The 25,339-nt window shown below is 49.8% G+C and overlaps 1 protein-coding gene across 5 annotated transcripts in view; it reads right to left on the minus strand.

The window, feature by feature from the left end:
* The window catches only part of LOC111160558 (transient receptor potential cation channel subfamily M member 4), a 39,536-nt gene that overhangs the window by 3,455 nt on the left and 10,742 nt on the right, over positions 1-25,339 (minus strand). For 3 of the 5 annotated variants that reach the window (XM_022523748.1, XM_022523749.1, XM_022523747.1), the window contains 14 exons: positions 24,594-24,655; positions 24,288-24,479; positions 23,883-23,982; positions 20,258-20,370; positions 19,613-19,954; positions 19,336-19,470; positions 13,990-14,119; positions 13,665-13,810; positions 12,373-12,485; positions 11,930-12,007; positions 8,180-8,599; positions 2,576-2,708; positions 2,267-2,441; positions 1,797-1,974 (listed from right to left, as the gene is read on the minus strand). In XM_022523748.1, the coding sequence (XP_022379456.1) occupies positions 1,797-1,974; positions 2,267-2,441; positions 2,576-2,708; positions 8,180-8,599; positions 11,930-12,007; positions 12,373-12,485; positions 13,665-13,810; positions 13,990-14,119; positions 19,336-19,470; positions 19,613-19,954; positions 20,258-20,370; positions 23,883-23,982; positions 24,288-24,479; positions 24,594-24,655 (2,317 nt within the window). Of the gene's footprint in view, positions 1-1,796; positions 1,975-2,266; positions 2,442-2,575; positions 2,709-8,179; positions 8,600-11,929; positions 12,008-12,372; positions 12,486-13,664; positions 13,811-13,989; positions 14,120-19,335; positions 19,471-19,612; positions 19,955-20,257; positions 20,371-23,882; positions 23,983-24,287; positions 24,480-24,593; positions 24,656-25,339 lie in introns of those variants that run through there. The other 2 variants (XM_022523750.1, XM_022523752.1) reach the window with 2 other exon arrangements.

The following is a 25,339-nucleotide window of genomic DNA, read 5'->3' on the forward strand; positions in this document are numbered from 1 at the left end:
CACAAGCAGGGAGAGCAGAAGGCAGAGGGAGAAACAGGCTCCCTCTGAGCAAGGAGCTCAATGCAGGACTCCATCCCAGGACCCTGGGATCATGACTGAGCCAAAGGCAGATGTTTAGCCAACTGAGCCACCCAGATGTCCCTGGGTGACAAGTCCATTTGATATGGAAAAAAAAATAGTCTCTTAGACAAAGAGACCTGGAACAATGGGATTTCTGCGTGCAAAAAGAACGAAGTTGGGCCCCACATCACATCCATATACCAAAATTAAGTCAAACAGACCAAGAAACTGAATATAAGAGCTAAAACCATAAAACATAGAAGTGACTCTTTATTACCTTGGATTGGGAGATGGGTCCTTAGATACGACACCAATAGTACAAATAAAAAATTCTTAAATTTTTGTGCATCAAAGGGGATTATCAAGAACAGGAAAGGGGCGCCTGGATGGCTCAGTGGGTTAAGCCTCTGCCTTTGGCTCAGGTCATGATCCCAGGGTCCTGGGATCGAGCCCCACATCAGGCTCTCTGCTCAGCAGGGAGCCTGCTTCCCCCTCTCTCCCTGCCTGCCTCTCTGCCTACTTGTGATCTCTCTCTCTGTCAAATAAATAAATAAAATCTTAAAAAAAAAAAAAAAACAGGAAAAGACAACCAACAGAATGGGAGAGGGGCACCTGGGTGGTTCAGTGGGTTAAGCCTCTGCCTTCAGCTCAGGTCATGGTCTCAGGGTCCTGGGATCAAGCCCCGCGTCGGGCTCTCTGCTCAGCGGGGAGCCTGCTTCCCTTCCTCTCTCTCTGCCTGCCTCTCTGCCTACTTGTGGTCTCTGTCAAATAAATAAAATAAAATCTTTTAAAAATTTAAAAAAAAAATCAAATACCAGTTCGCCCACTAGTTAGGACGGCAGCATTGTTCTGAAAAGGAAAATAACAACTCACGGCAAGGCTGTGGGGAAATCGGAACTCTCCTACATCACTAATGAGAACAGAAAATGGTGCTGCTGCTGTTGAAAACCGTTCAGTTTCAAAAAGCTAAAGAGAATTGCCACAGCGTACCCAGCATCCTACTTTAGAAATATATCCAAAAGAAATAAAAACAAGAGACTCGAACAGGTACACGAACACTAATGTTCAGTGCAGCATCATTTGAAAGAGCGAAGGGATGGAAACAAGTGAGTGTCCACGAACAGATGAACAGGCGAGGGAACGGGATAGACTCGTACAATGGGATAGACTCGTACAATGGAATATTATTCAGCCATGAAGAGAGTACTGGTTTGTGCCGCAACTTGGATAAACACTGAAAACTTTATGCTAAGTAAAATAAGCCAGACAGAAAATGACAAATGTTGTATGAATCCACGTATATGAAACCTCTAGAATAAGCAAATTCCTAAAGACAAAAAGCGGGCTCCAGGGGGCCAGGTGGGTCAGTGGGGAGCAGGAAGTTGCCGCTGGCTCATTGGGGACACACTGTGTGTCTGGAGCGATAACATTTTTTGGAAGTACCTAGTGGTAACGGTTGTAAAACATTATGAATTTAATTAATGGCACTGAATTGGTACACTTCACATTGGCAAATTATATGTATTTTGCCACAAAAAAACATTTTTTTTTTTAATGTTCTGCCTGGGCTCAGAGAGAGGATCAGAGTTCACAGTCCAGGTCCAGGCAGTGTCTGAATTCTCGGACTAAAGACAGAACTGATTAGGCTGGGGTCAGGGTCAAGCTGGGATAGAAAGTCACACTGGGGTCAAGGGTCACGCTGGGTGAGGTCAGGTCAGAGAGCAGTCTGGCCTCACCTGAACATGGCGATGAGCAAATTGAGCAGCAGGATGTTGGCCACCAGCAGGAAGATGATGAGGAGGAGAACCACCAGCCAGTTGGCATAGAGCGAGACGCACGAGCCTGCCTGAGCCCCCGGCGGGCGAGCCCAGAAGCCATGCTCCGATGAGCAGTTGGCATGCTCCATGAGGGCCACTGTGAAGGGAGACGGAGACCAGAGAAAAACAGAAATTCAGAGGGGCGTGGGGGAAAGAGAGCCAGAGAGAGGGAGACAGAATCGCAGAGAGAGACCCAGAGACAGGGAACAGAGAGACGCAGAGAAAGGAGGACAGAGTCGCATAGAGATGAAGGGGGTAGGGGCTACTCAGAGACCTAGAGAGAGAGGGGGACTGAGACATAAAGAGGGGGACATAGAACCCCAGGGACGGAGAGCCCTGAGAGGGGGTACTCGAAGGTGGGGGCGTCAGGCCCTCTCATCCCTCCATACCGTCCATGTCCTCCTGGGGGATCTGCCCAAAGATCTGCAGATAGGGACGGTAGAAGACACGGCGCAGGACATTAGGGAGGTCACGATCCCGGGGCCTGAGGAGCCCCTCCGTGGCCACGCCGTAGGCAACCAGCCACACACCCAGGAAGAAGAGGAAGAAGAACACGTCCTTCATCTGCGGGGTGGGAAGAGACCGAGTCTGGACCCGCCCCCTGGCATGAGCCCACCCCAAGTCACGCCCATGCCCACACCTCCCTGCCTCGCCCCTTTCCTCCTCGGGACCCGCCCACCCGACCCTGCCCCCCTCACCATCTTGTTCACGATGACGATCTTGGGCCCGAGTTGTTTGTTGACCGTGAAGATGTGCAGCAGCCGCAGCGTGAAGACCATGAAGTCGAGGCAGAGGACGGTGCGGCCCAGGTCATACAGGCCGGGGGTCAGCCTGCGGTGCGGGGAGATGCGGCAGGGCTCACTTAGGGGTCACGGGGTACAAAGGAAAACCCAGGTCTTCCCAACACCAGGCTTAGGGTGACCCCGGAGGGGCCGCAGCCAGGACCTGCTGATTCACCCCGGGTTTACCCAGATTTCACTGGTACCCGCTTAGGAATGGCAGCATAAATCAGGGCCTTGGCAAAGATTTGGGAGGCCCCCGTGACAATCAAGTCGGAAAACCTGCTGGAATATTTGTCCAACCTATAAAGGGGCAAAATAGAGAGAGTTCCAGCAAGTGAGTAAGCAGAAGACAGACGACCTCACGGGGACAGTGGATAACGAGAACACGGTTCACAGGGGGAGGTCGGATGGCCAACAGCACCAGCGACCCCTATGGGGAAAATAAAACTGTATCCCTATTTGCATCATCATGTACTTGAACCCTGAATGGATTAAAAACCTAGAGTGAAAGGCAAGGGGCGCCTGGGTGCCTCGGTGGGGGTTAGGCCGTGATCTCAGGGTCCTGAGATGACACCCGCCTTGGATCTGTGCTGAGTGTGGCACCTGCTTAAGCTTCTCCCTCTCCCCCTCCCTCCCCCAACTCTCTCTCTCAAAAATAAATAAAAAATAAAGGTACTTAAAAAACAAAAACAAACCTAGAGTAAAAGGCAAAACATGAAAATCTGAAAATACAGAATTTCTCCATGAGCTTGACTGGATGAGCTGCCACAGGACGACAAAACCTTCTACGCAAGTGATGGGTAAAACCACAACATAGGGAAACACTGATGAGTTTGACTACTCTGAAAGATAACATTTCCGTCCGTCAAGAGATGACATAAATACGATAAACAGAGAAAGGCAAAACTGCCAAAAACGCACGACCTCAACTTGACCACAAGGGCGCCTGAGAGAGACTCAAACGGAGGCAAGTCCTACGAAGTAACGGGGCTGGCCTGTTCGAACGCGTCAAGATCATAAAAGCCGAAGAAGGATGGAGGAACTGGGTAGGCTCCTGGGATAGAAAAAGGACATCGGTGGGACAACTGGTAAAGTTTAAGATCTCTTGGTTTTGATAAGGGAAGATGTTGACATCTGAGGATCTGGGTGAACGGTATAGAGGAATTCTTTGTACTGTTTTTGCCACATTTTTTTATAAGTCTCTGGTTATTTCGGGACGCAAATGAAAAGAATAAAAGAATGTTTAAGACAATATACAAAAGTGAAAAGATGAGCTGCAGACAGTGAGAAGGTATTTAAAACAAAACCACCAAAAGGGGGGCACCTGGGTGGCTCAGTGGGTTAATTAAGCCTCTGCCTTCGGCTCAGGTCATGATCTCAGGGTCCTGGGGTCGAGCCCCGCATCGGGCTCTCTGCTCGGCGGGGAGCCTGCTTCTCCTCTCTCTCTCTGCCTGTCTCTCTCCCTACTTGTGATCTCTGTCTGTCAAATAAATAAAATCTTTTAATAAATAAATAAATAAATAAAACCACCAAGAGGTTAGGGTGCCTGGCTGGCTCAGGGGGCAGAGTGTGCGACTCTTGATCTCCGGGTTGTGAGTTCGAGCCCCATGTTAGATGTAGACATAACTTAAAAATAAAATCTTAAAAAGAAAAAAAAACAAAACATCAAGGGTTAGGAGAGAGCACCGACCCATCCACACACATACACAAGAGATCAACAAACATAAATGAACATGTATTTTCTAAAATGGCGGCAAGCCTATGAAAAGACATTGACAGAGGGACAAGTGGCCATTTGCTATGAACGGATATCCAAGCTAACTAGTAGTCAGGGATGCATAAGTTTTAAAACGAGAAGTCATTTTTACCTGTCAGAATGGAAAAAAGACAGAAAAAGATCTAAAGGTTAAATTCAGAGCTACAAAAATTTTAAAGATTGAAAATACCCGGTATTGTCTGTCAGCCGCGTCCTCAAGGGGCACCCTCTTACCCTGATGATGGGCGTGTATGTGGGCAAAGCTATTCTACAAGGAAATCTATCCACGTCAAGAATATATGTACCCTTGGGGCGCCTGGGTGGCTCAGTGGGTTAAGCCTCTGCCTTTGGCTCAGGTCGTGATCCCAGGGTTCTGGGATCGAACCCCACATCAGGCTCTCTGCTTGGCAGGAAGCCTGCTCCCCCCTCTCTTACTCCCCCTGCTTGTGTTCCCACTCTCGCTCTGTCTCTCTCTGTCAAATAAATAAATAAATATCTTAAAAATAAAATAAAATATCACTGGTATTCCTAAAGCATGATAGCACATGGCTCTTTCATCTCAAAAGATACTTTTTTTTTTTTTAAGATTTTATTTATTTATTTGACAGACAGAGATCACAGGTAGGCAGAGAGGCAGGCAGAGAGAGAGGGGGAAGCAGGCTCCCTGCCGAACAGAGAGCCCAATGTGGGGCTCGATCCCAGGACCCCGAGATCATGACCTGAGCCAAAGGCAGAGGCTTAACCCGCTGAGCCACCCAGGTGCCCCTCAAAAGATACTTTAATCAAAATATAAGAGAAACAGGGGCGTCTGGGTGGCTCAGTGGGTTAAAGCCTCTGCCTTTGGCTCGGGTCATGATCCCAGGGTCCTGGGCTTGAGCCCCGCATCGGGCTCTCTGCTCAGCGGGGAGCCTGTTTCCTCCTCCCTCTCTCTCTGCCTGCCTCTCTGCCTGCTTGTGATCTCTCTCTGTCAGATAAATAAATAAAATCTTTAAAAAAAAAAAAATAAGAGAAACAGAAGCATAGTGTCCTGCAAAACTTTCTTATCTTGCTCTTGGAATAAATTATTCATGCTGAGTTACTTTGTAGCATCTCTAACAGCACAGAGGAAGCAAGCCTCTGTCAATGGAGACAGGTAGGGAGGGAGTCACTGCTGTTAACGATCCAGATTATAAAACGGGGTGTCAGATCCCTTCCGTCCTTGGAAATAGTCACTATGTTGTGTCCACAAAGCTCTTTGTCTGCTCTCTTCACAGGAACAGCGTCCTAACTGCTAGGACTTAAAAAAATAATAATAATAATAGTTAATAAATAAAAGAAAAAGAAACTTCATCAGCTAGTATCTGATTATAATGTCATGTTACCTTGAGTAGAAAATGAGACTTTGTGGCCAGACTTTTGGCTTGATTTCTACCTCTTGAAGTTTAGAATTTTTGTCTCACTGCCTTATGAAAAGAATTCATTCATTCCTTTCATTCTGGCAAGGAGAAGTCTGTCTTGTCTGATCTTTAGCCAACAATGGTCGAAACCCCTTCTTCTGGAATTTGATGCCACATTTTCAAAGACTAAGGTATCTTTGCAAATACCTATATGGAAAGCATGTCAGGACCTATTAAAAAGGAAAAAGAGTTGCAGAAAAATACATGAAATATAATGTCCTTCATTTACAAAAGTATGTTTATCTGTCCATGTAAAACCACAGAAAAAGAACAAGCAGAAAATGCACCAAACTCAGCACCAAAGGAGAAAGTGGGGAGTCTTGGAGAGACGTGGTTTCTGTTGTGTGTTCCTCATTTCTTTAATCGTGTTCACTGAGGACATACTTCTGCATTTCTTTGGTAATAGGCTATATTTCAAAGATATTTTCTGTTGCTGGGAGATGAGCTAAGTATCTTTTTTTTCTTAAGATTGATTTGTCAGAGAGAGAGCACAAGCAGGGGGAGCAGCAGGCAGAGGGAGAAGCAGGTTCCCCGCTGAGCAGGGAGCCCAATGCGGGGCTCGATCCCAGGACCCCGGGATCATGACCTGACTCGAAGGCAGAGGCTTAATGGACTGAGCCCCCAGGTGCCCCGAGACAGATGTGTCTTGAGGAGTTTAGAATCTTCCTTGAGGAAAGAGACTACACAAGCCATACTGAGAGCATCATTTGGGAAGGACCGAGAGTCGGGAGAGGATAAGGGAGGACTTCCAGAGACGGAGGCAGCAAAGCGGAGGCCTCAAGGAAGTGTAGGTATTGGCTTGGCCAAGGAGAAGGGGGAAAAGTGTTTCAAGAAGGGGGAACAGCATGCGCAAGACCCGAAGACATGAATGCCAAGACCCAAAACATCCATGTTCCCAAGGGTGTTTTGACATGCCCTTTGCCCTCTCTCTGGACACCACACAGTATGATCTGGAAGCCACGGACGAAACGAACTAACATGACACAGCCCCGTCTTGGCAACAGGAAATACCTGAGGTGAATTCCTGACAATTTGTTTTTTATAAATTAGCTAAGAAGTAAGCAGAAACAGTCAAGGTTTTTATGGACTAAAAGGTGAAAACATTCAAGCTTCCCTGGTGACACCTGAATCTGTAGGAGCGCCTGGCGGGCTCTTGGGCGGAGCCTAGGAACTCCAGATCTCAGAGCTGTGAGTTCGAGCCCCACTTTGGGGGTAGAGATGATTGAAAAGATTTTTTAAATCTTAAAAAAAATGTGAATCTAGGTCTCCTGGGTGGCTCAGTGTGTTAAAGCCTCTGCCTTCAGCTCAGGTCATGATCAGGTCCTGGGATCAAGCCTGTATGGGGCTCGCTGCTTAGCAGGGAGCCTGCTTCCTCCTCTCTCTCTGCCTGCCTCTCTGCCTACTTGTGATCTCTCTGTCAAATAAATAAATAAAATCTTAAAAAAAATGTGAATCTATAAAATTTGACCCAGGAAGACGACCCGAATGACATTAAAGCCACGATGTAAAATTCGCAAACACAAAACCTAGATTTTGGCAAAATTCAATACAGAAACACCAATGATGAGCCAAATATTTGTTGTTCGATTTACCCCAAATAATAATTAACAAAGTTGAAATATTTTCAAAAACTGAAACTGAAAATGACTGAAATGAGTTTCACTGCCCTGGGATAAAACTGGTCCAGGAAGTTTGCGGAAACTGGGAACCCCTCCCTTGGTTAAGAGCTCATCCCACTGGTAAAGCTAGGGTTACAGTGTTACGATTACGAGGATAACCCGGATTCTTACTGCAATCCGCTCCGAGGGGCTGGAGCCTAATGCAGAGAAAGGAGTGGGGCACGGGCCTGCAGAGCTGGGCAGGCCGCCACCGGGCAGCGCCCCCAGGACTGGGTGCGGGGGTGCGGGGCAGCCCCGGGAGGCAGGCCGGGCAGCTCAGAGTAGGAGGAGCCTCGTGGGGACGGACAGGAGGCCAGAGACATCCTGGAGGCTGGGCGGAGGGCCGGGAGACGGGGACAGAGGCGGGGGCAGAGCGGGGAAGGTGAGCGGCGCCCCGGCCTGGCCGGGAGACTGGGGGAAGACTGTGCTCTGTGGGCTCAGGGTGCCACCGAGGGGCCAGGTCTGGGGACCAGAGAAAAGCCCGCCAACCTGCAGATCTAGAAAAACAGCAGCCGCGGCCCTAAAGCCCGGTACCCAGGTGTGAGCGAACTAACTGCTCGTCGGGCCCCCGGAGGCGGTGCCGTCGATCAAGAAGGGACTTTATGTTTCGGGATGGAAAAGCAGGGTTGGCTCCAGCCCCGCGGGGGCGGCAGGTGGCGGGGACACTCACCGACAGCCCACGCCCAGGAGGAAGCAGGTGAGGGCCACCAGGTCGCACTGGTTCCAGGTGTCGGCGAGGTAGAAGCTCAGCCGGCGGCGCAGCGGGGCCTGCTGGGGGCCGGGCCCGGGCCCCCGGGTGGCCAGGCTGCCCCAGCCGCCGCCCAGGCCCTGGCGGAACTCCTCGCAGAGCAGGGTGAAGGCCCAGAAGTAGAGCAGCAGCTCCAGGGCGCTGGGCGCGCCGGGCTGGAAGTCGACGATCAGCACCCAGGCGAAGAGCAGCAGGAAGAGGAGGTAGCTGACCACGTTGCCCATGAAGGCGGTCACCGGCGCCCCCCAGAACTGCGGCCAGCGGCGCAGGCGTGGGGGGCAGCCCCGGCGCCTCGGCTGTCCCAGCACCCGCATGGCCTTCTTCTCCCGGGGCTCTGCCAGCCTGGGGGGAGGGGGAAGGGAGGAGGCTCAGTCTGACCTCTGAGCCCCTCTTCACTGTCACTAAGACCTCTGACCTTTCACATCTGACCTCTAACCCTGCCTGACCTGAAACCAAATCCCCGGTCAACCATCTCCTTGACGTTTGGCCCCCTATATCTAACCTTTGCCCTCTAAGATCTCCTTCCGGCAAGACTGCTGACCTTCCACCTCTGACCTTCTCCACCCTCCGACCTCTGGTGCCTTGGAATGACCTCTGACCCTGGTCTGGCTTGTGACTCCGAATCCCTCTTCTTTCACCTTCGCAACCTCTGACTCTACGTCTGACCTTGGACCGTCCACCCGACTTCCGACCCCCCACTTTCATGCGCTCGGCTCCTCAGGTTTGAAAGCCCCTGCCTGAGTATTAACGTCCGCCCCACAGATTCTGATGTCAGATCGTCTGGCCCAGGCTCCCTGTATCTGATCTCAGAGCGAGCAGCCGTATTTGGCTTCTGGATTCTGACCTTCTTGGTCCGCTCCCCTCTCTGACCCTTCTTGTCCGAGCTCTGACCCTCTGTCCCAATTTCATCCTGACTCTTCATTTGGACCTCAAACGCCAAAATGAATAATACGCATGAAAACAAACTCAACCAGCTAACGGGAAAAGTAAACTGGCTTGGGGAGGCATCTTCTTCTCATAAACCAGGCAGAAAAATAACAACCCCAAAGTGGAAACAACCCAAATGTGCATCAACTGATCAAAGGTGCATCAGCCCAAACGGGTCCATGAAATGTGGTCTATCCATTCAGCGGAATATTATTTAGCGCTGAAAAGGAAGGGCGCACCAATGCGAGCCACAACTTGGAGCAATCCTGAAACCAAGATGCTAGGTTAATGAGACCCATCATAGAAGACCACACAGCGTGTGGCTCCGTTCATTCACCACGTCAGGAACAGGGGAATTGATTGAGACGAAACTCCTGATAACGAAAGTTACTGGCCACTGAGGGCGGGGGGAGGGGAGGAATACAGAGTGACCATGAAGGGATACAGAGGTTCTTGTGATGGTGACAAAAATGTTTTAAGATGGATTATGGTGACAACTGCATAATTCTGTGCATATACTAAAAACCACTGAATTGTAACACCTTAAATGGGTGAACTGAATAATATGCGGATTTTATCTCAGTAAAGCTGTTCTCAGGAAAACAAGAGGAGGGTATTATAAAAGCTGAAGAAAGTGCGATGCAGAGAGGACAGAAAGTTCCCTAACGCTGAGGGAAAACAGACCTGGTATTTTACTTTTCACCCTCTGCCGGGCCCTGGAAACAAGAACGTGTGGTCAGAATGCTTCCTGCCATCCGCCACCTTGAATCAGGCACAACCAGGCCTCACAGACTCCAAGGCCCATCTTGAGCCTCTCTGGGGAAGGATCCAGGAATCTGTCCTTTTACAAAGCTCACCATGGAGGTGGCAATCCCCAGCAGCTAAGAACACAGCTTCAGGAACAAGATCTGGGTTCAAATCCCAACTCTGCCACCTACCAGTCACATGAGCTGAGGCAAATGACTTAGTGCCTTGGCGATTTCAACTGTGAAATGGGGATGATAACAGACTCTACTGCATAGGGTTGTTGAGAAAATTAAATAAGCTGTTTTTCAAAAGGGTTTAGCACACTGGCTACCCTCTGTAAGTGTCTGTAGCATCGGCTGCCGTCACCATCATGATGCAAAAGTTGGGAAATCCCTGGGCAAGGACATCATGATTGGTCCTGACACTGGGGACTTCTAGCCAACCTTTTTCAGTGGTCCCAACTCCTTTCTTAGTTTTCTCTTCTATCCTGGCAAACATATTGTATTCATTGTGCGTTGTCTCAGAAAAACAATTTTGCATATACGTATCTCAATTTGACTGCTCCTCGAGGCATGTAGTGGGTCTTATAGACTTCTGGTTTCTGACCATGCTTTGAATAGTTACCTGAAACATTTTTCTTCTGGAATATTGGGGGCCAGGGTCCTTTCCTTTTCTTACTACATCGCTAAAGTAGAGAAGGAGGGTACAAGGAGGAACATAAACGTGGGCCTCTCTCCCCTTTCTCCACTACCAGAGATTCAGACCCTGATGCTCATACCCACCACTCAGCAAGATAACTGAGACATGGATCAATAAGAAACTCCATTAACTGACTCCTTCCTACGTGCCAGATGCCATGATGCATTCTCTGCATTCTCTCCCGGCTGCTCCCCCAGGTGCTGGGCACACTGAGCTACTCCACACGAAATATTCTGGTTCCCTCTCGGTGGGAGGACCAGGAGCTAAGGGATTACCATATGCCTCACTTCTGCCCATGAGATGTGGGCACAAGTGACACGTGTCCCTTCCACATGAGGCTATAAGAGTAAGTACCTGGTTTGCCATTTCTCTTTTCCCTCTGCTATGAGACCAGCCACATCCCAGCTCGGAGGGGCTCCCTCATCCCAAAGTGGAAACCAGAACGGAGCCAAGACACAGACAACCCAAAAATGGGGCAGGAGGAGTAAGCCTTCGTTGCTGACACTCTCGGTGACTGTAGGATGCTTTCTTTTTTTCTTTTTCAGACTTATTTACCTATTTTAGAGAGAGAGAGCACCAGTGGGAGGGGCAGAGAGAGGGAGAGAGAGAATCGCAAGCAGACTCCACACGGGGCGTGGGGTCCGATGCAGGGAAGGATCTCACAACGCTGAGATCACCTGAGCCGAAACCCAGAGTCAGACGCTCAACTGACTGCACTGCTCAGGTGCTCCTCGCTGTTCTCCTTTGCACCCTGCCCAACCTATCTGACAGAGGCACAGCTTTCCACACACATCCATTTTACAGAGAAGAATCCTGAGGCTTGGAGTCACTTCTAAGGTCAAAGTTAAGATTTGAACCCAGGTCTGTTCGACTCACAGCCAAGTCCCTCAGCATCTCCACTCTGTGGCCTTATCAGACATTTGATAGATGCTTGCTTAGGCCTGGGTACCCCAGCATAGAGATTTAAGAGCAAAGACCCTTGGAGTCAGGAAAAAAAAAAAAAAAAGATGGAAGATCTCTAAATGAAGCAAATCCACCTGATTCCACTTGCTACGTCAAGATGGAAGAACGTGTAACATGAAGTAAACTGGTTTCCAGTGAGGACCTCCTTCGTGGCAGAACCAAACCTTGACCCAAGCCTCGAGCTTGGCATTTGGGAAACTTCCTTGGTTTCTTCAGTGGTTTCATGAAGCCATCACCCCCCGAAGCTCCACTTCTCCTCTCTGGCTTTGTTGCCAGCACCTGGTGCTCCTGAAGCTGCCCAGGGTGCCCCAACTCCCTTTACCCCACCTCACTCACCCAACAGGGCCTTCCCCGTTGAGGCCCCGATCTATGTCGAATGCCAGGTCCTTCTGTACGGACTCATCCTCTGACTTCCTGGCATGAGAAAAGCACAGAGTGAGGAATGGGGGCAGGGGTGAGTGGAAGAGGAATTCTCCAGAAAGAGACCCAAACCTCTTCACCCAGAGGCCTGGCAGGGAGACAGTGAGGCACTTTCCAGAGTCAGCCCAAAGAGACCTTCTCCCGGAGCCATGGCCAGAGGGCAGAGGAACTATTCCCCAGAGGCACTGCAAAGAGCCCTCCCAGGAGCTCACCTCCCAGACACGGCCCCAGCCTGGGGGAGGGAAATAGAGCAAACAGGGAGGGAAGCACAGGACAGACCAAGTAGGAAGGCAGCCAGAAGTGAGCAGGAAGGAGAAACCGAGTGCCCCCCTCCTGCCATTCTAATCCCAGGGACTGACCTGAAGGTGATGAGGTTGGTGTAGATGAGTGGGGGGCAAAAGAAGGCGAGAACCAGGGCCCAGATGGGAGTGGTGCTGTCCATCTCCCCCCACCACTTCTGTGTCAGCAGAGACTGTGGGGTGTGAGGAGGATTAGGAGCCTGAATGTCCCCCACAGCCCCTTTCTAAAGACCCCAGGCCAGAACTGGGCCACAGCTGCAGCATCAGCACAAGCACTCAATATGGCGACCAGAACTACTGGGGATGGGGGCAGGAGGTCAAAGGTGAGGATGACCTGCCCAAGGTTTTAGCTGGTAGAGTTAAACAGCCACCATTTATTAACACAACATGCTAGATACTGGGCTAAGCACTTCACATAGGTTAGCCCACTTCCCCCTCACCACACTCCCAGAACCGGTAATAATATTTTCTCTCTTTTCACAGATGGCGCACGGGGAGGTTAAACAAGAGGCCCAGGCTGGAATCCACGGGTTTAACCACTATTTGAAGCAAAGAGCTCTGGGTAAGTAGGTGAAATGCCAGCCAAATCATTCTGACAAGTGAGGATGGGGCTTCCTGTTGGGGTAAGTGGACTTCCTGTACTGATGGTGGGACTCTGAGCCCATCAGATTTTTTTTTTTTTAACTAAGCTTTACACCCAGTGTGGGACCTGAACCCTGAGATCCAGTGGTGTGCTGTAACTCACTGAGCCAGCCAGTGTCACGCCCTTATCAGATTTACATTAAGGATACGGAGAAGAGTATTAAATGTCAGGATGGACGTGATGGGAGAGACGTGGGGGCAAGCGGGGCTTCCTGAAGGAGAGGATTTCCTATGGGAAAGGTGGGCTTCCTAATCCAAAGTTTGTCTATGCCTAAAACACTAGGTAATTGTTCAGTGAGGTCATTCTAATTGTGGAGACCTGGAAGCAAGGACCCCTTAAGGAAGTGGGAGGGACTTCCTATAGATGACTAGGGCTTCCTTTGGAAGAAATGGGATTTCCTGTGGGAGTGGGAGGACTTCCTGTGTGACAGATGGGACTTCCGGTGGTCACCAGGAATTTCTGTTCAGGAATAGAACTTTCTAGGAGGGTGGGCTTTGCTGTGGGAAGGTTGGCTTTCCTGTGGCAGGGGGTGCTTCTTCTGGGAAGTGCAGCCCTTCTGGGAGAGAGTTTCTGGAGGACAGGTGGTCTCCAGGAAGAGCGGAGGCTTGTCCAGACCATTCACTGCCCACAATGGCAGGGGCTTCTCCTCCATACTTCCCGAAGTTTCCAGGTGGGAACTGTGTGGGGTGTTGGCGCCTCAGGTGCTTACCTGTACCCCATCCTGGGCAAAGAAGGCACGGGCATCAGCCTGCATGGCCAGCTGGAGGCAAGTGGCATCCCCCCAGAGTGGGCAGCGGCGGAGGAGCAGGCGAGCGGCCCGTTTCTCACTGCTGCGGTAGCACTCACCGAAAAGGTCTGGCGCCGGGAGATTTACGTGGGAGGGAAGAAAGGGAGTGAGGACATGGTGTGAGAGGAAAGATGAGTGCATTGAGGAGGAAGGAGCAGGGTTGGGAGAAGAGGAGTGGGGAGATGCACAACTTCTTGCATGGCAGCTCCCTGTCCCCTGCCGCCCGACACACCCATGCCTTACTCACCAACGCCCAGACCCTCAAACTTGGCTGCCAGGTCCTTCCTCCGTGCTGCCTCCTCAGCCTCAGACTCCAGGCGTGCCAGCACTCGGAGCAGCAAACAGGCCCCAAGAGCTGAGGCCACAGCGTTAGAGCCCTGGAGAGGCAGAGAGAGGGGTCACAGAAGGGGACGGGGAGGGAGGCAAACCTGTGGTCACGGGAAAAGGAAAGAACCAGAAGTCAGGAATTAACCAGGGTCATCAGTGGCCAAGGATGACGTAGTGTTTGTAGATGAATCTGAAAGAAGCTGGTGGTCATCGGGTGAAAAATGTCCAAAGTCAGGTTGTTTGGGGACCAAGGGCTGAGACAGAGTTAGAATGACATCAGAGGTTAGAGACAGGTCAGGAAGTGGCTGGTGATGTCACCTAAAATGGCAGAGTAGAGAACTTCAAGACTGTGTCTCTCCACAAAAGCAACAGATAAATTGCCAAAAGCTGTCAGAGGCAACTTTCTCAGAGCTCCAGAACCGAACATAAAACTTACAACAAATAGGAGAAAGCTCAACGAAGAGAGAAAACACAAGTTTCAGCAAAAGAGCCCTGTGACATGTGAACTACTGCTGTCAAGTCCACAGCTCCAGGGCCACCTGGAGGGCAACAGCCCATACTCTCGGTGCAAGCTGTTGCTACCAGAAGGGGCAATTCAGATCTGACTCTCAAATCACTGTGGTTGCCCGTGTGGACTTAGCTGTCCCTGGAGGGTCAGCTCAAGGGTTTGTCTTCATTTCACTGTTTTGGGGGCTTTTCCCCAAGCAGAAATGGCTCCCCAGGTGGTGTTTGAAAGCATTTCGAGACAAATGCATTAGCCTCAGCTGACTGAAGCCAAGAATAACATTCAGGGTTCAGCAAAAACTGGATAGTGGGGAGGGAAGTGGCTGAGGAAGGAGCTACTCCGAAGAATAAGGGGCTTGAAGAGATCCTACATGGATCAGGGAAAGGCCACCTACATGACCAAGACTGGGTGCAGGCTCAGAAAAGTCCAAAGAAAACCCTGAGCATTCACCTCTTGCGGAACTTTCACCCCAGCAAAAGCAGGAAGTGAAGCTAAGAACTGTAAACAGCCTGCCTGAGTATTGAAATACAGCTCCGACTTGGAGCCCATCTGCAACCCAGCAGTGTTTTGCTCCCCAAGCCCAGCCTGGGCACTTAAGGAATTCTCTGATGAGTCACTAGCTGGCCACCTAGCTAATAGAACAGGGACTTCAGTGGCCACACATGACAAAGCATACACAAAAGCAAAGCCTTTACACAAATAGCGCAGAAAAGTCACTAAGCAAACACCACCACCAATAGCTCATAGCAAGCTACAACAAATCCCAGAGGAAAGGATAAGCTGGTTTTCAGAAGTGCCACATTATAATATTCAAAATGTCCAGTTTTCAAAAAAAAAAATATGAGGCTTGCAAAGAAACAAGAAATTATGGCATATTCCCAGGAATAAATAAATAATAACAATAATAATAATAACAACAATAATAATAGAAAAAAGAAAGAAAGAAGGAAAAGAGAAGAAAAAAATCAATAGAAACTGTCTCTGTCAAGCTCAGACTTTGGACTTAACTGCACAAAGATTTTAAATTGATTGCTTCACAAATACTCAAAGAGCTGAAGGAAATAATGGACAAAAATGAAAGAAAACCAGGAGAAGGATGTCTTACTAAACAAAGAATAGGAACAGAGAGACAGAAATTATCAAAAAGGAACCAAGTAGAAATTCTGGAGGTAAAAAGTACAATAACTGAAATGAAAAATTCACTAACAGGCCTCAACAGCAGCTCTGAGGAGGCAGAAGAAAGAACACATGAAGTTGAAGACAGATCAGTTGAGATTATCTGGTTTGGGTGCAAAAAAATAAAAACCAAGAATAAAGAAAAATACACAGATCTGAAGAAATGTGTGGGGCACCATCAACCATACCAATATATGCATAATGGGAGTCCCAAAAGAAGAAGACAGGGAGAAAGGGCTAGAAAAGAATATTTCGAGATTGAAAAATATTTCGAATTATAAAGATATTTTGAGTTTGGGGGACTAAAACTCCCCAAATTTTGATGAAAGACATGGATCTGCACATCCAACAGCAAAGAAAACAAAGCAGGATAAATTTTCAAAGAGATTCACATGGAAAAACATTATCATCAGGGCGCCTGGGTGGCTCAGTTGTTAAGCGTCTGCCTTCAGCTTGGGTCATGATCCCAGGGTCCTGGGATCGAGCCCCACATCAGGCTCCCTGCTTGGCAGGAAGCCTGCTTCTCCCTCTCCCACTCCCCCTGCTTGTGTTCCCTCTCTCACTGTGTGTCTCTCTGTCAAATAAATAAATAAATAAAATCTTTAAAAGAAAGAGAGAAAGAAAGACATTATCATCAAATTGTCAAAAGCTGGGGGTGCCTGGGTGGCTCAGCTGTTAAGCATCTGCCTTCGGCTCAGGTCATGACCCCAAGGTCCTGGGTTCAAGCCCCGCATCAGGCTCCCTGCTCAGCGGGAAGCCTGCTTCTCCTTCTCCTGTTCCCTCTGCTGGTGTTCCCTCTTTGGCTGTGTTTCTCTGTCAAATAAATAAAATCTTTTTTTAAAAAATTGTCAAAAGCCAAAAACAAAGAGAGAATCTTGAAACCAGCCAAAGAGAAGGGACTCATCACACATAAGAAATCTCAGTAAGATTAACAAGTAGACTGTTGTGCTGGAAAAAAAAAAAAAAAGATTAACAAGTAGGATTAAATAATGATAATATATATAATTTTAAAACTCAGAAGATAACATGGGAATAAAACTTCATGACCTTGGATTTGGCAATGGTTACTTAGACATGACACCAAAAGCAAAAACAAAAACACAGACAAATTGGACTTGATCAAAATTTAAAACTTTTGTTAATCAAAAGACACTATGAACTGAGTTAAAAGACAACTCACAGCAAAGGAGAAGAGATCTGCAAATCATATACCTGATAAGGGATTAATATCCAGAGCATATAAAGAACTCATACAATGCAACCACAGAAAATAAGACAAACAAACCAATTTAAAAAATGGTCAAAGCAGGGGGCAGGAGTGGCTCAGTCAGTTAAACATCTGACTCTTGATTTCAGCTCTAGTCATGATCTCAGGGCCATGAGCTTGAGCCCCTCATTGGGCTCCATGCCGGGTGTGGAGCCTGCTTAAGATTCCCTCTCTCCGGGGCACCTGGGTGGCTCAGTGGGTTAAAGCCTCTGCCTTTGGCTCAGGTCATGGCCTCAGAGTCCTGGGATCAAGCCCCACACTGGGCTCTCTGTTCAGCAGGAAGCCTGCTTCCCCCTCTCTCTCTGCCTGCCTGTCTGCCTACTTGTGATCTCTCTCTGTCAAATAAATTTGAAAAATCTTAAAAAAAAAAAAAAAAGACTCCCCCTCTCTCCCTCCCCACTCACTTTCTCTCTCTCAAAAAAAGGGGAGGGCCCCCAAAGGACCAAAACAAACATTCCTCAAAAGATATGCAGATGGTCCATAAACACATGAAAAGTTGCTCCATGTCACCAATCATTAAGGAAATAGGTCAGGGACGCCTGGGTGGCTCAGTTGGTTAAGCCACTGCCTTTGGCTCAGGTCATGATCCCAGCGTCCTGGGATCGAGTCCCACATCGGGCTCCTTACTCAGCGGGAGCCTGCTTCTCCATCTGCCTCTGCCTGCCACTCTGTCTGCCTGTGCTCACTCTGACAAATAAATAAATAAAATCTTAAAAAAAAAAAAAAGGAAACAGGTCAAAGCCACATAGGGATGGCAATTACAAAAAACAAACAAACCGAAAATACCAAGTGTTGGCGGAGATGTGGAGAAATTAGAACCCCTGTGCCTCACTGGTGGGAATGTAAAAGGGTGCGGCCTTTTACATACAGTATGTACACTGTATGTACATACACATACAGTGGAAGGCAGTATGGTGTTTCCACTACAGCTTAAGCCTAAAATTATTATCTGATCCAGCACCCCCATTCCTCGATGTGGCCTCAAAACAGCTGAGAGCAGGGACTCAAGCAGATACCTGCACACCGATGTTCCTCGCACTGTTATTCACAATAGCCAGAAAGCCCAAACAACCCATGCGACCATCAAGAGGTGAACAAAACATCACACGTTGACAAATGGAATATTATTCAGTAACAAAACGGAATGAGGAGCAGATACGCCCTGCAACTTGGATGACCCGTGGAAACACTATGCTGAGCATAAGAAATCAAGAGCAAAGGGCCACCTACAAGAAGATTCCGATCTATAAACATCCAGAAGAGGCAACTCCAAAGTCCATAGGGACTAGTCATTGCCAGGGGCTGGGGGAGGAGGCAGTGGGGACTGAGTGCTAACTGGATATGAGGTTTCCTTTTGGGATGACGAAAATGTTCTGGAACTAGACAGACATGGCACAACACTGAGTGTGCTAAAGGCTACTACTGAATCATACAATTTTAAGTGGTTCAAATGGTGAATTTTATGTTATATTAATTTTACCTCAGTGAAAGATAATCTATATTTAACCCATGACTTGAGGGTTTAAAAACAACCCAAAGCTGAAAAAGTCCTGTCAAGATATTTTTCTTTTTTTTTTTTTTAATTTTATTTATTTGAGAGGCCGGGGGAGAGAGAGGGAGAGCTCAAGCAGGGGGAGGGGCAGAGGGAAAAGCAGGCTCCCCACTGAGCAGGGAGCCTGATGCGGGGCTTGATCCCAGGTCCCTGGGATCACAACCTGAGCTGGAGGCAGATGCTTAACTGACTGAACCCTCCAGGTCCCCCCCCATCAAGATAGTTCTACAGCATAAAAATAGGTTCTCTCTTAAATTCCACTCAAATCCTATGACCTTTTTTCTTCTCAAACTTCCCAAATGTGTCCCAATGCCTCCATCCCACCTGTTTTTAGTCCAGGCCCCCACCTTGGCTTCCTGGAAGCTTCCAGATCTACCTTCTTAGCTGGTGTCCTTGCCTCTAGTGTGCAAGTGTAACTACGTTTAAATGACTCCCCATCAGCTCCCAGATACCTTCGAACTTCCCCATACAGGGAACCATTCCGAGAGAATGTGACTGATTCTCAGGTATGAACAAGGGGAAACACGCAATATGCATTGCTAGCGGAAAACACAATTAGGAGACAGTTAGGAGAACTGCATGATATTGGGGGGTGAAAAGGAGAAGTAGCAGGTGGAGTCACAGATCGGCACGGAGGGGAGGCTGGGATGGGGGCCAGGGTGATGCTGGAGGTCGGGGACTCTTACTGCTCAGGCCCTGGGGTCCAGCAGGGATAAAGGATGGGAAGACAGAAGAAAGGAGAATACGAGACCAAAGCAGCACTCACCATCTCCCAGAAGTACACGGCCATCTGAGCTCTGTTCAGTAGCAGCGCCCAAAGGAGCAGGTCACTCCAGGGGGCCTGCCCGAGGATGGCGTCCAGCATGAGCTCAGAGGGGGCCCTGTCCGACAGCAGACCCACCTGCAGGCAAGGGAGGCGTGGTGAGGACCGGCCCCTGACTCCGCCCAACCACCAGCTCCACCCTCATCCAGGGGCAAACCCCCAGATCCTTCAGTGCCTCCCCCCCACGCCCCACCCCCAGGCTCTCGGGCCTCGTCCTTACGCTCTCCCTGCAGCCTTGTCCCTGGTGGGGATCCCCGGCGCCCCCTGCGCTGTACCTCGGTGCGCGCGTCTCCCCCAGCAGCATTCGCAGCACCTGCCCCACGTCAGGGGGTCGGGGCTCTGCAGGGGATTTAAAGACTGGGCTTTTGGTGCCTGTGCCGTGGGACGCCTGGTCCAAAAGGCTGCGGATGAGCGAGTTGGGGGGCGCTGCGCTGTACAGCTGGGTCAGGCGCGCCGGGGTCAGGAAGTGGCCCACACTGAGGCCATGGGAGATGAGGAGACGCACGAACTCGGGCCGGTCATTCAGGAGGGCGTCCATGAGGGAGGCTTCCAGGTGGACGGACTGGCAGGGGCGGGATGGATGGGGAAAGAGGTGAGCACACAGCCAGAATGCCAGGTGAGGTCAGACGTTAAGGACAAGAGATGGGGTACAGAGCTATGAGTGACGGGTGCGTGGGTGGATGGATGGATGGATGGATGAACATAAGGATGGATGAATGGATGGGAGGAAAGATGGGAACAGATGGACGATTAAGAGAAGGCTGGACAATAATGGAAGACAGAGCCAGCTGCAGAAGAAGTCAGGCAGGGAGGAGAGTGCATCCCCCTTGTCAGGACCCACAGCCCCCCAGGCCTGCCCCCTCACCCGCCATTCAATGTCCCCCCGGAAGAGTTCACTTTGCGCAATGTCCACACGATTCCAAGCCACAGCCAAACGCAACTCGTCCAGGTAAGCTGAAGCCTCCGAGCTCCCACAAGCTGAAAGAGTGAGAGGGAGAGGGGGCGAGAAGTCGGGGGTGGGAGGCGGGAACTTCAGATGAATGTCTGCTTTGCTTCAGTGGGAGATTATGTGACATTAAACCCCAAATGAAGGGGGTGTTGTTGGGTAGCGTCTGGGGTCTTTAAGAAGTCAGGCTGTTGCAAGCATAAGATCGTTAAGCTCAGCACAGGGCAGACCAGCGCTCTAGAGTCCTCAAGAAGAAGGAAAGGGAATCATGTATCCATTTCACACTTATTGACGTAGATTATGGACCAGGTAATGGGAGGGATGGAGAAAGAAACTGGATATAGGCCCTGCCTTGAAGGAGGTCCTTCCAGACAAGTGTGTCCAGGATCTACATAACTACCCTCCAAGGGATTGGTGCCCTCGCAGGTGGGCACAGAATAGGATGAGGGGAGACGACACTCACAGGGGTGTGGCGTGATCCAAGGGCGCCTCCTAGAGGACGGGCATGCAGGTAGGGCTTTTGAAAGATGGGCAGGATTTGGAGGTGCGCATCTAAGATGAGAAAAGAAGCTTCAAGGAAACAGGAAAAGCCTGAGCTGAGGTCTGCATGCAGGCAAGCGTAGGAGGGGGCAGCAAACGTGAGTCCCTCTGATGTCCTGGAAACATAAGGGTATTTGTGAGAAGACAGAGAAATGAGCAGCAGAAAAGGAGGTGGGAAAAAATCCGAGCCTCAGCGGCGCTCCAGAAGGCCCTGGAGGTCATTAAGAAGAATGAGGAAAACCAAAGGCCTTTAAAACTTTGACGCAACAATTAACACATCCAAACATGTACGGCCAACAAGGGGCCAGAAAAATCGGAAGCATCCAGCAAAGGTTCCAAGGAGAAGTAGAGCAAAGTCTAGGCACTGCTGGCGCCCAGAGCACCTGTGCCATGGCGTTAGTTTTTCTTTCTGTGTCTACTTGCTCCACATCGATTTCCGAAGCAAAGGAGCGCCATTTTGGTTGTTCCAAAAACTGGAATGGCAGGACTACGCAATCTAGTGGAGTGCAGATGCACAATGGGCTCTGAGGCAGGCAGACCCGGGTTCCAATCCCAGCTCCACCAACACCAGTGAGCATCTTCAGGAAAGCCACTGGACCTTGGGAGCCTCTGCTCCCTCATCTATAAAATGGGAATAATCATGGTCCCCACTTGGCAGCACTGTTAATGGTGATAACTGTGGGACGGAATTCCAGAGAGGAATCTGCCACTGGGCCAGCGGAAACTCGAAGGGGTTAAGGGGACAGGTCAAGAGAGAGGCAGTCACATGCCTAGGACGACATAACTTTATATACATATTTTATAAGTAGGCTCCATGCTGGGTGTGGAGCCCAGTGCAGGGCTTGAACTCACGATCCTGAGATCAAGACCTGAGCTGAAAAGAATCAGACATTTAACTGACTGAGCCATCCAGGTGCCCCTATATTTCTTTTCAAAACCCAGAGAAGCGAATTCAAGGATTTTCTAAGATTCCGTAGATCTCCCTGACTTTCCTCCAGTTTCAAGATGAAAAAAAATATATATCTCATTTCTATTGTCTTAACACATCTCTCCATTTATCACCTAGACCTCCTCCCACCCTTCACACTCACCATGCCCCACATGGAGCTCAGCACCGACCCTCCCTGGGTTCTGCATCTTAGGGATGGCCCCTTTGTCCACCCAGTCAATGATGCAGCCCCCCCACCCGCTCCCCATGCCATCTCTGCCCCTCCCTCCTTTCCTTCACATCCCCTAGCTCATCAATCCCCAAGTCCCATCCCTCTAGCCCCTCCCCCAACCCTCTCTACCCTACACCCCCCTGCAAGCAGGAATGGAGGATTATGGGCCAAAGGTTTGCCAACTGCTCGACACCATGCCTGGGCTCATGCCACAGTCTTAGGAGCACGCACCACTTCCCCACTTCCTTCCTCACCTGCCGAAACCCCAGCCAGTCAACTCCGCTATCACTGAGCCCGCCCAGCCGGCTCCAATGTCCCCAGTGGAGCGGGATCGCTTCCACTTCTGCAGGCAATGGACTGACAACACTAACCATGCCTCTCCCAGGGCCGCCCTCTGTTCTCCCAAGAGCCTAGTGAGTTGGCTGCTGTGAAATGAATCAGGTTTGCTCACTGACTGCCATTCACCCTTTATGGGACGTGGAGTTTTTACCTAAGTGGGTGTTTTCCATGTAAAACTCCGTGTAAAACGCCTCTCCCCCCCCCCCTCAGCCCCACAGAGTTCTAGGAATCCTCCTTACCATTTATTTACCCTACCTCCCCATCTCACTAAGTCCGGATTCTAGCTCTTCAAGACCCATTTAAATAGCTCCTCGTCCTTGTCTCTTTACTGATAGCGGCTCCCCTCTCCATGCTTTGGTCTTCCATTTTACTTAAGATTGTTTCCAAAAAACTCTGGTAGGATCTGTGGTCCTTCAGAGCAAGAAATGGGCCTGCTTTAGTCTCTAGAGCCTAGGGTGATGTTTTTGTTTTGTTTTGTTTTTTTTTAAAGATTTTATTTATTTATTTGACAGACAGAGATCACAAGTAGGCAGAGAGACAGGCAGAGAGAGAGGAAGGGAGGCAGGCTCCCCACTGAGCAGAGAGCCCGACGTGGGGCTCGATCCCAGGACCCCGGGATCATGACCCGAGCCGAAGGCAGAGGCTGCAACCCACTGAGCCACCCAGGCGCCCCAGGGTGATGTTTTTTAAATGAATAAATGATCCCCATCCCCAGCCTCTACCAGGTGGCCATTCTGCTGCCTACTTTGGTTTTCATCAGCCATTCCTGTAGTAAAATATCAGGAGTTCCTCCATGGGAGACAGTACTTTGGTTCATCTCTGACTCCCCTACCCCTTAGTGCCTAGCATACGGGAGCCATGTAGGAAAGGAAGAAAGGGCAGTGTGGGTAGATAGATGAAAGCATGGTTGGACGGATGGATGGATGGATGGATGGAAATATGGTTGGATGGATAGATGGGTAGTTTGATGGATGGATGGATGGAAAGATGGACAGATAGATGGATGAAAGCATGGGTGGGTAGGTGGATGAATAGATGGATGGAAGGAAGGAAGAAAGGAAAGATGGATGGATGGATGGGTGGATGGATGGATGGGTGGGTCAAAAATGGGAGGATGGAAGAATGAGTGGTTGGAACTGTCAATGGATATGTGGACAGACAGGTGGAAGGATGAGCGGAAGACAAGATGGATGATTGGCCAGAGAGAAGAATGAAGGATGAACAGAACAATGGGTGGATGGAAAGAGCACCGTACAGACGGATGGATGGATGCATACATGAACCCAACAGGAAGAAAACAATTTGGAATATAGTGAAAGTATCTTGGGAAAGCTGTCCAAATAGCACCATGCAAATCCCCAAGAAATGCTCCCAAGGGAAATAAGAAAAAGGAAAGAGAGAAAAAGGAGCCCAACTTTAGATCAGAGAAGATAAAGTGCCCAGGCCAGGAAAGGTGTCCAAAGTTGAGCTGAGAGAGGAGGAGAATTTGCGGGTTCAAGACTTACCCTTGACAAGGGCCTTCAAGACGATGGTCTCAAATTCCTCAGGGCCGTCCTCAGATGAATAGACTGTCAGCAGCTCCTTCCGGGTCATGATCCTCTCCACCTGCAGAACACCACGTTCCGCACCCTCCTGCCCAATGCCACCTGTCCCTCTCCACAGAGTCACAGGAGACCATTCCCTCCAGGACCTAGTAATCTAGATGCCCGGCACCCTCTACTCCCAAAACCTGGGAGTCTGGGTCCCTAGGCCTCTCCACCCTCAAATCAATGAGTCTGGGCCTCCATTCTCCTTTTCCCTGGGATCCAGGACTCCCAAGTCCTCAGTATTCTCATCCCTCAAGACCCAGGGACCTGGGTCCCTAGCTCCCTCCCATCTCAGGATTCAGAGCTGGGCCCCCAATGTCATACCTGGGCCTGCAGGACCTCAGGGTCCCCTCTGGGGAAGAAACGCTTAATCCGATCCCAGGCTTCACCTCGCTTGCTCTCCCCTCTCCCTGGAGCCACAGTGTCCTCCAGGATCTCTGCCAGGCAGTCTGCAGCTCCCCCAGACCCGGCCACCAGGAGGCAGGGGAGCTGAGCCTGGGTGGCATTCTCTATCCGCTACAGGACAAAGAGGGCAGTCTGATCAGGGAAGGAAGGTGTTCATCCCACCTAGAGTCCAGATCCCCAGCCCTGTCCTCCCCTGATACTCAGAAGCCAGGAGTCAGTCTATACCTTTAACATCTTCTCATCACCATCGATCAAGAGGAGGAGGACAGGGATGTCAATTCCAGTCCCTGAAGAGAAGAGAGCAGGGGGCTTCGTCACCTCCCCTGAGACAAACTTGACTCTTGCCTAATCCTGTGTCCTGGGGCCCACAGGAATCATCATATCATTTTTTTTTAAAGATTTTATTTATTTATTTGATGACAGAGATCACAAGTAGGCAGAGAGGCAGGCAGAGAGAGAGAGAGAGGAAGGGAAGCAGGCTCCCCGATGAGCAGAGAGCCCAATGTGGGGCTCAATCCCAGGACCCTGGGATCATGACCTGAGCCGAAGGCAGAGGCTTAACCCACTGAGCCACCCAGGCACCCCATGGGAATCATCATATCTTTAAGCGGGTTAGGCAGGACCAGATTTTTAAGACAGCAATACTTGACTTCTCAGGGAAGGAAGGGGCTGGGGGCCTGCACTACTAGGTTCCCAAACGAGGCAAGTATTTATGGCATAAGTCACTCCTGTGATTGGTTAACAGCCCAGGAGCCAGGAAAGGATGGAAGTTTAAACAGAAATGAAGGAAATAAGGAATAGAAAGATCTAGGGGCACCTGGCTGGCTCAGTTGGTAGAGCACGTGACTCTAGAGGGGGATTGTGAGTTTGGGCCCCATATTGGGTGTAGAGATTACTTAAAAATAAAATAAAAGAAAGAGGGTGCCTGGGTGGCTAAGTCGGTTAAGCATCTGCCTTCGGCTCAGGCCAAG

This window comes from Enhydra lutris, unplaced genomic scaffold, assembly GCF_002288905.1.
Source record: "Enhydra lutris kenyoni isolate GAN:26980312 unplaced genomic scaffold, ASM228890v2 scaffoldscaffold77, whole genome shotgun sequence".
NCBI lineage: Eukaryota > Metazoa > Chordata > Mammalia > Carnivora > Mustelidae > Enhydra > Enhydra lutris.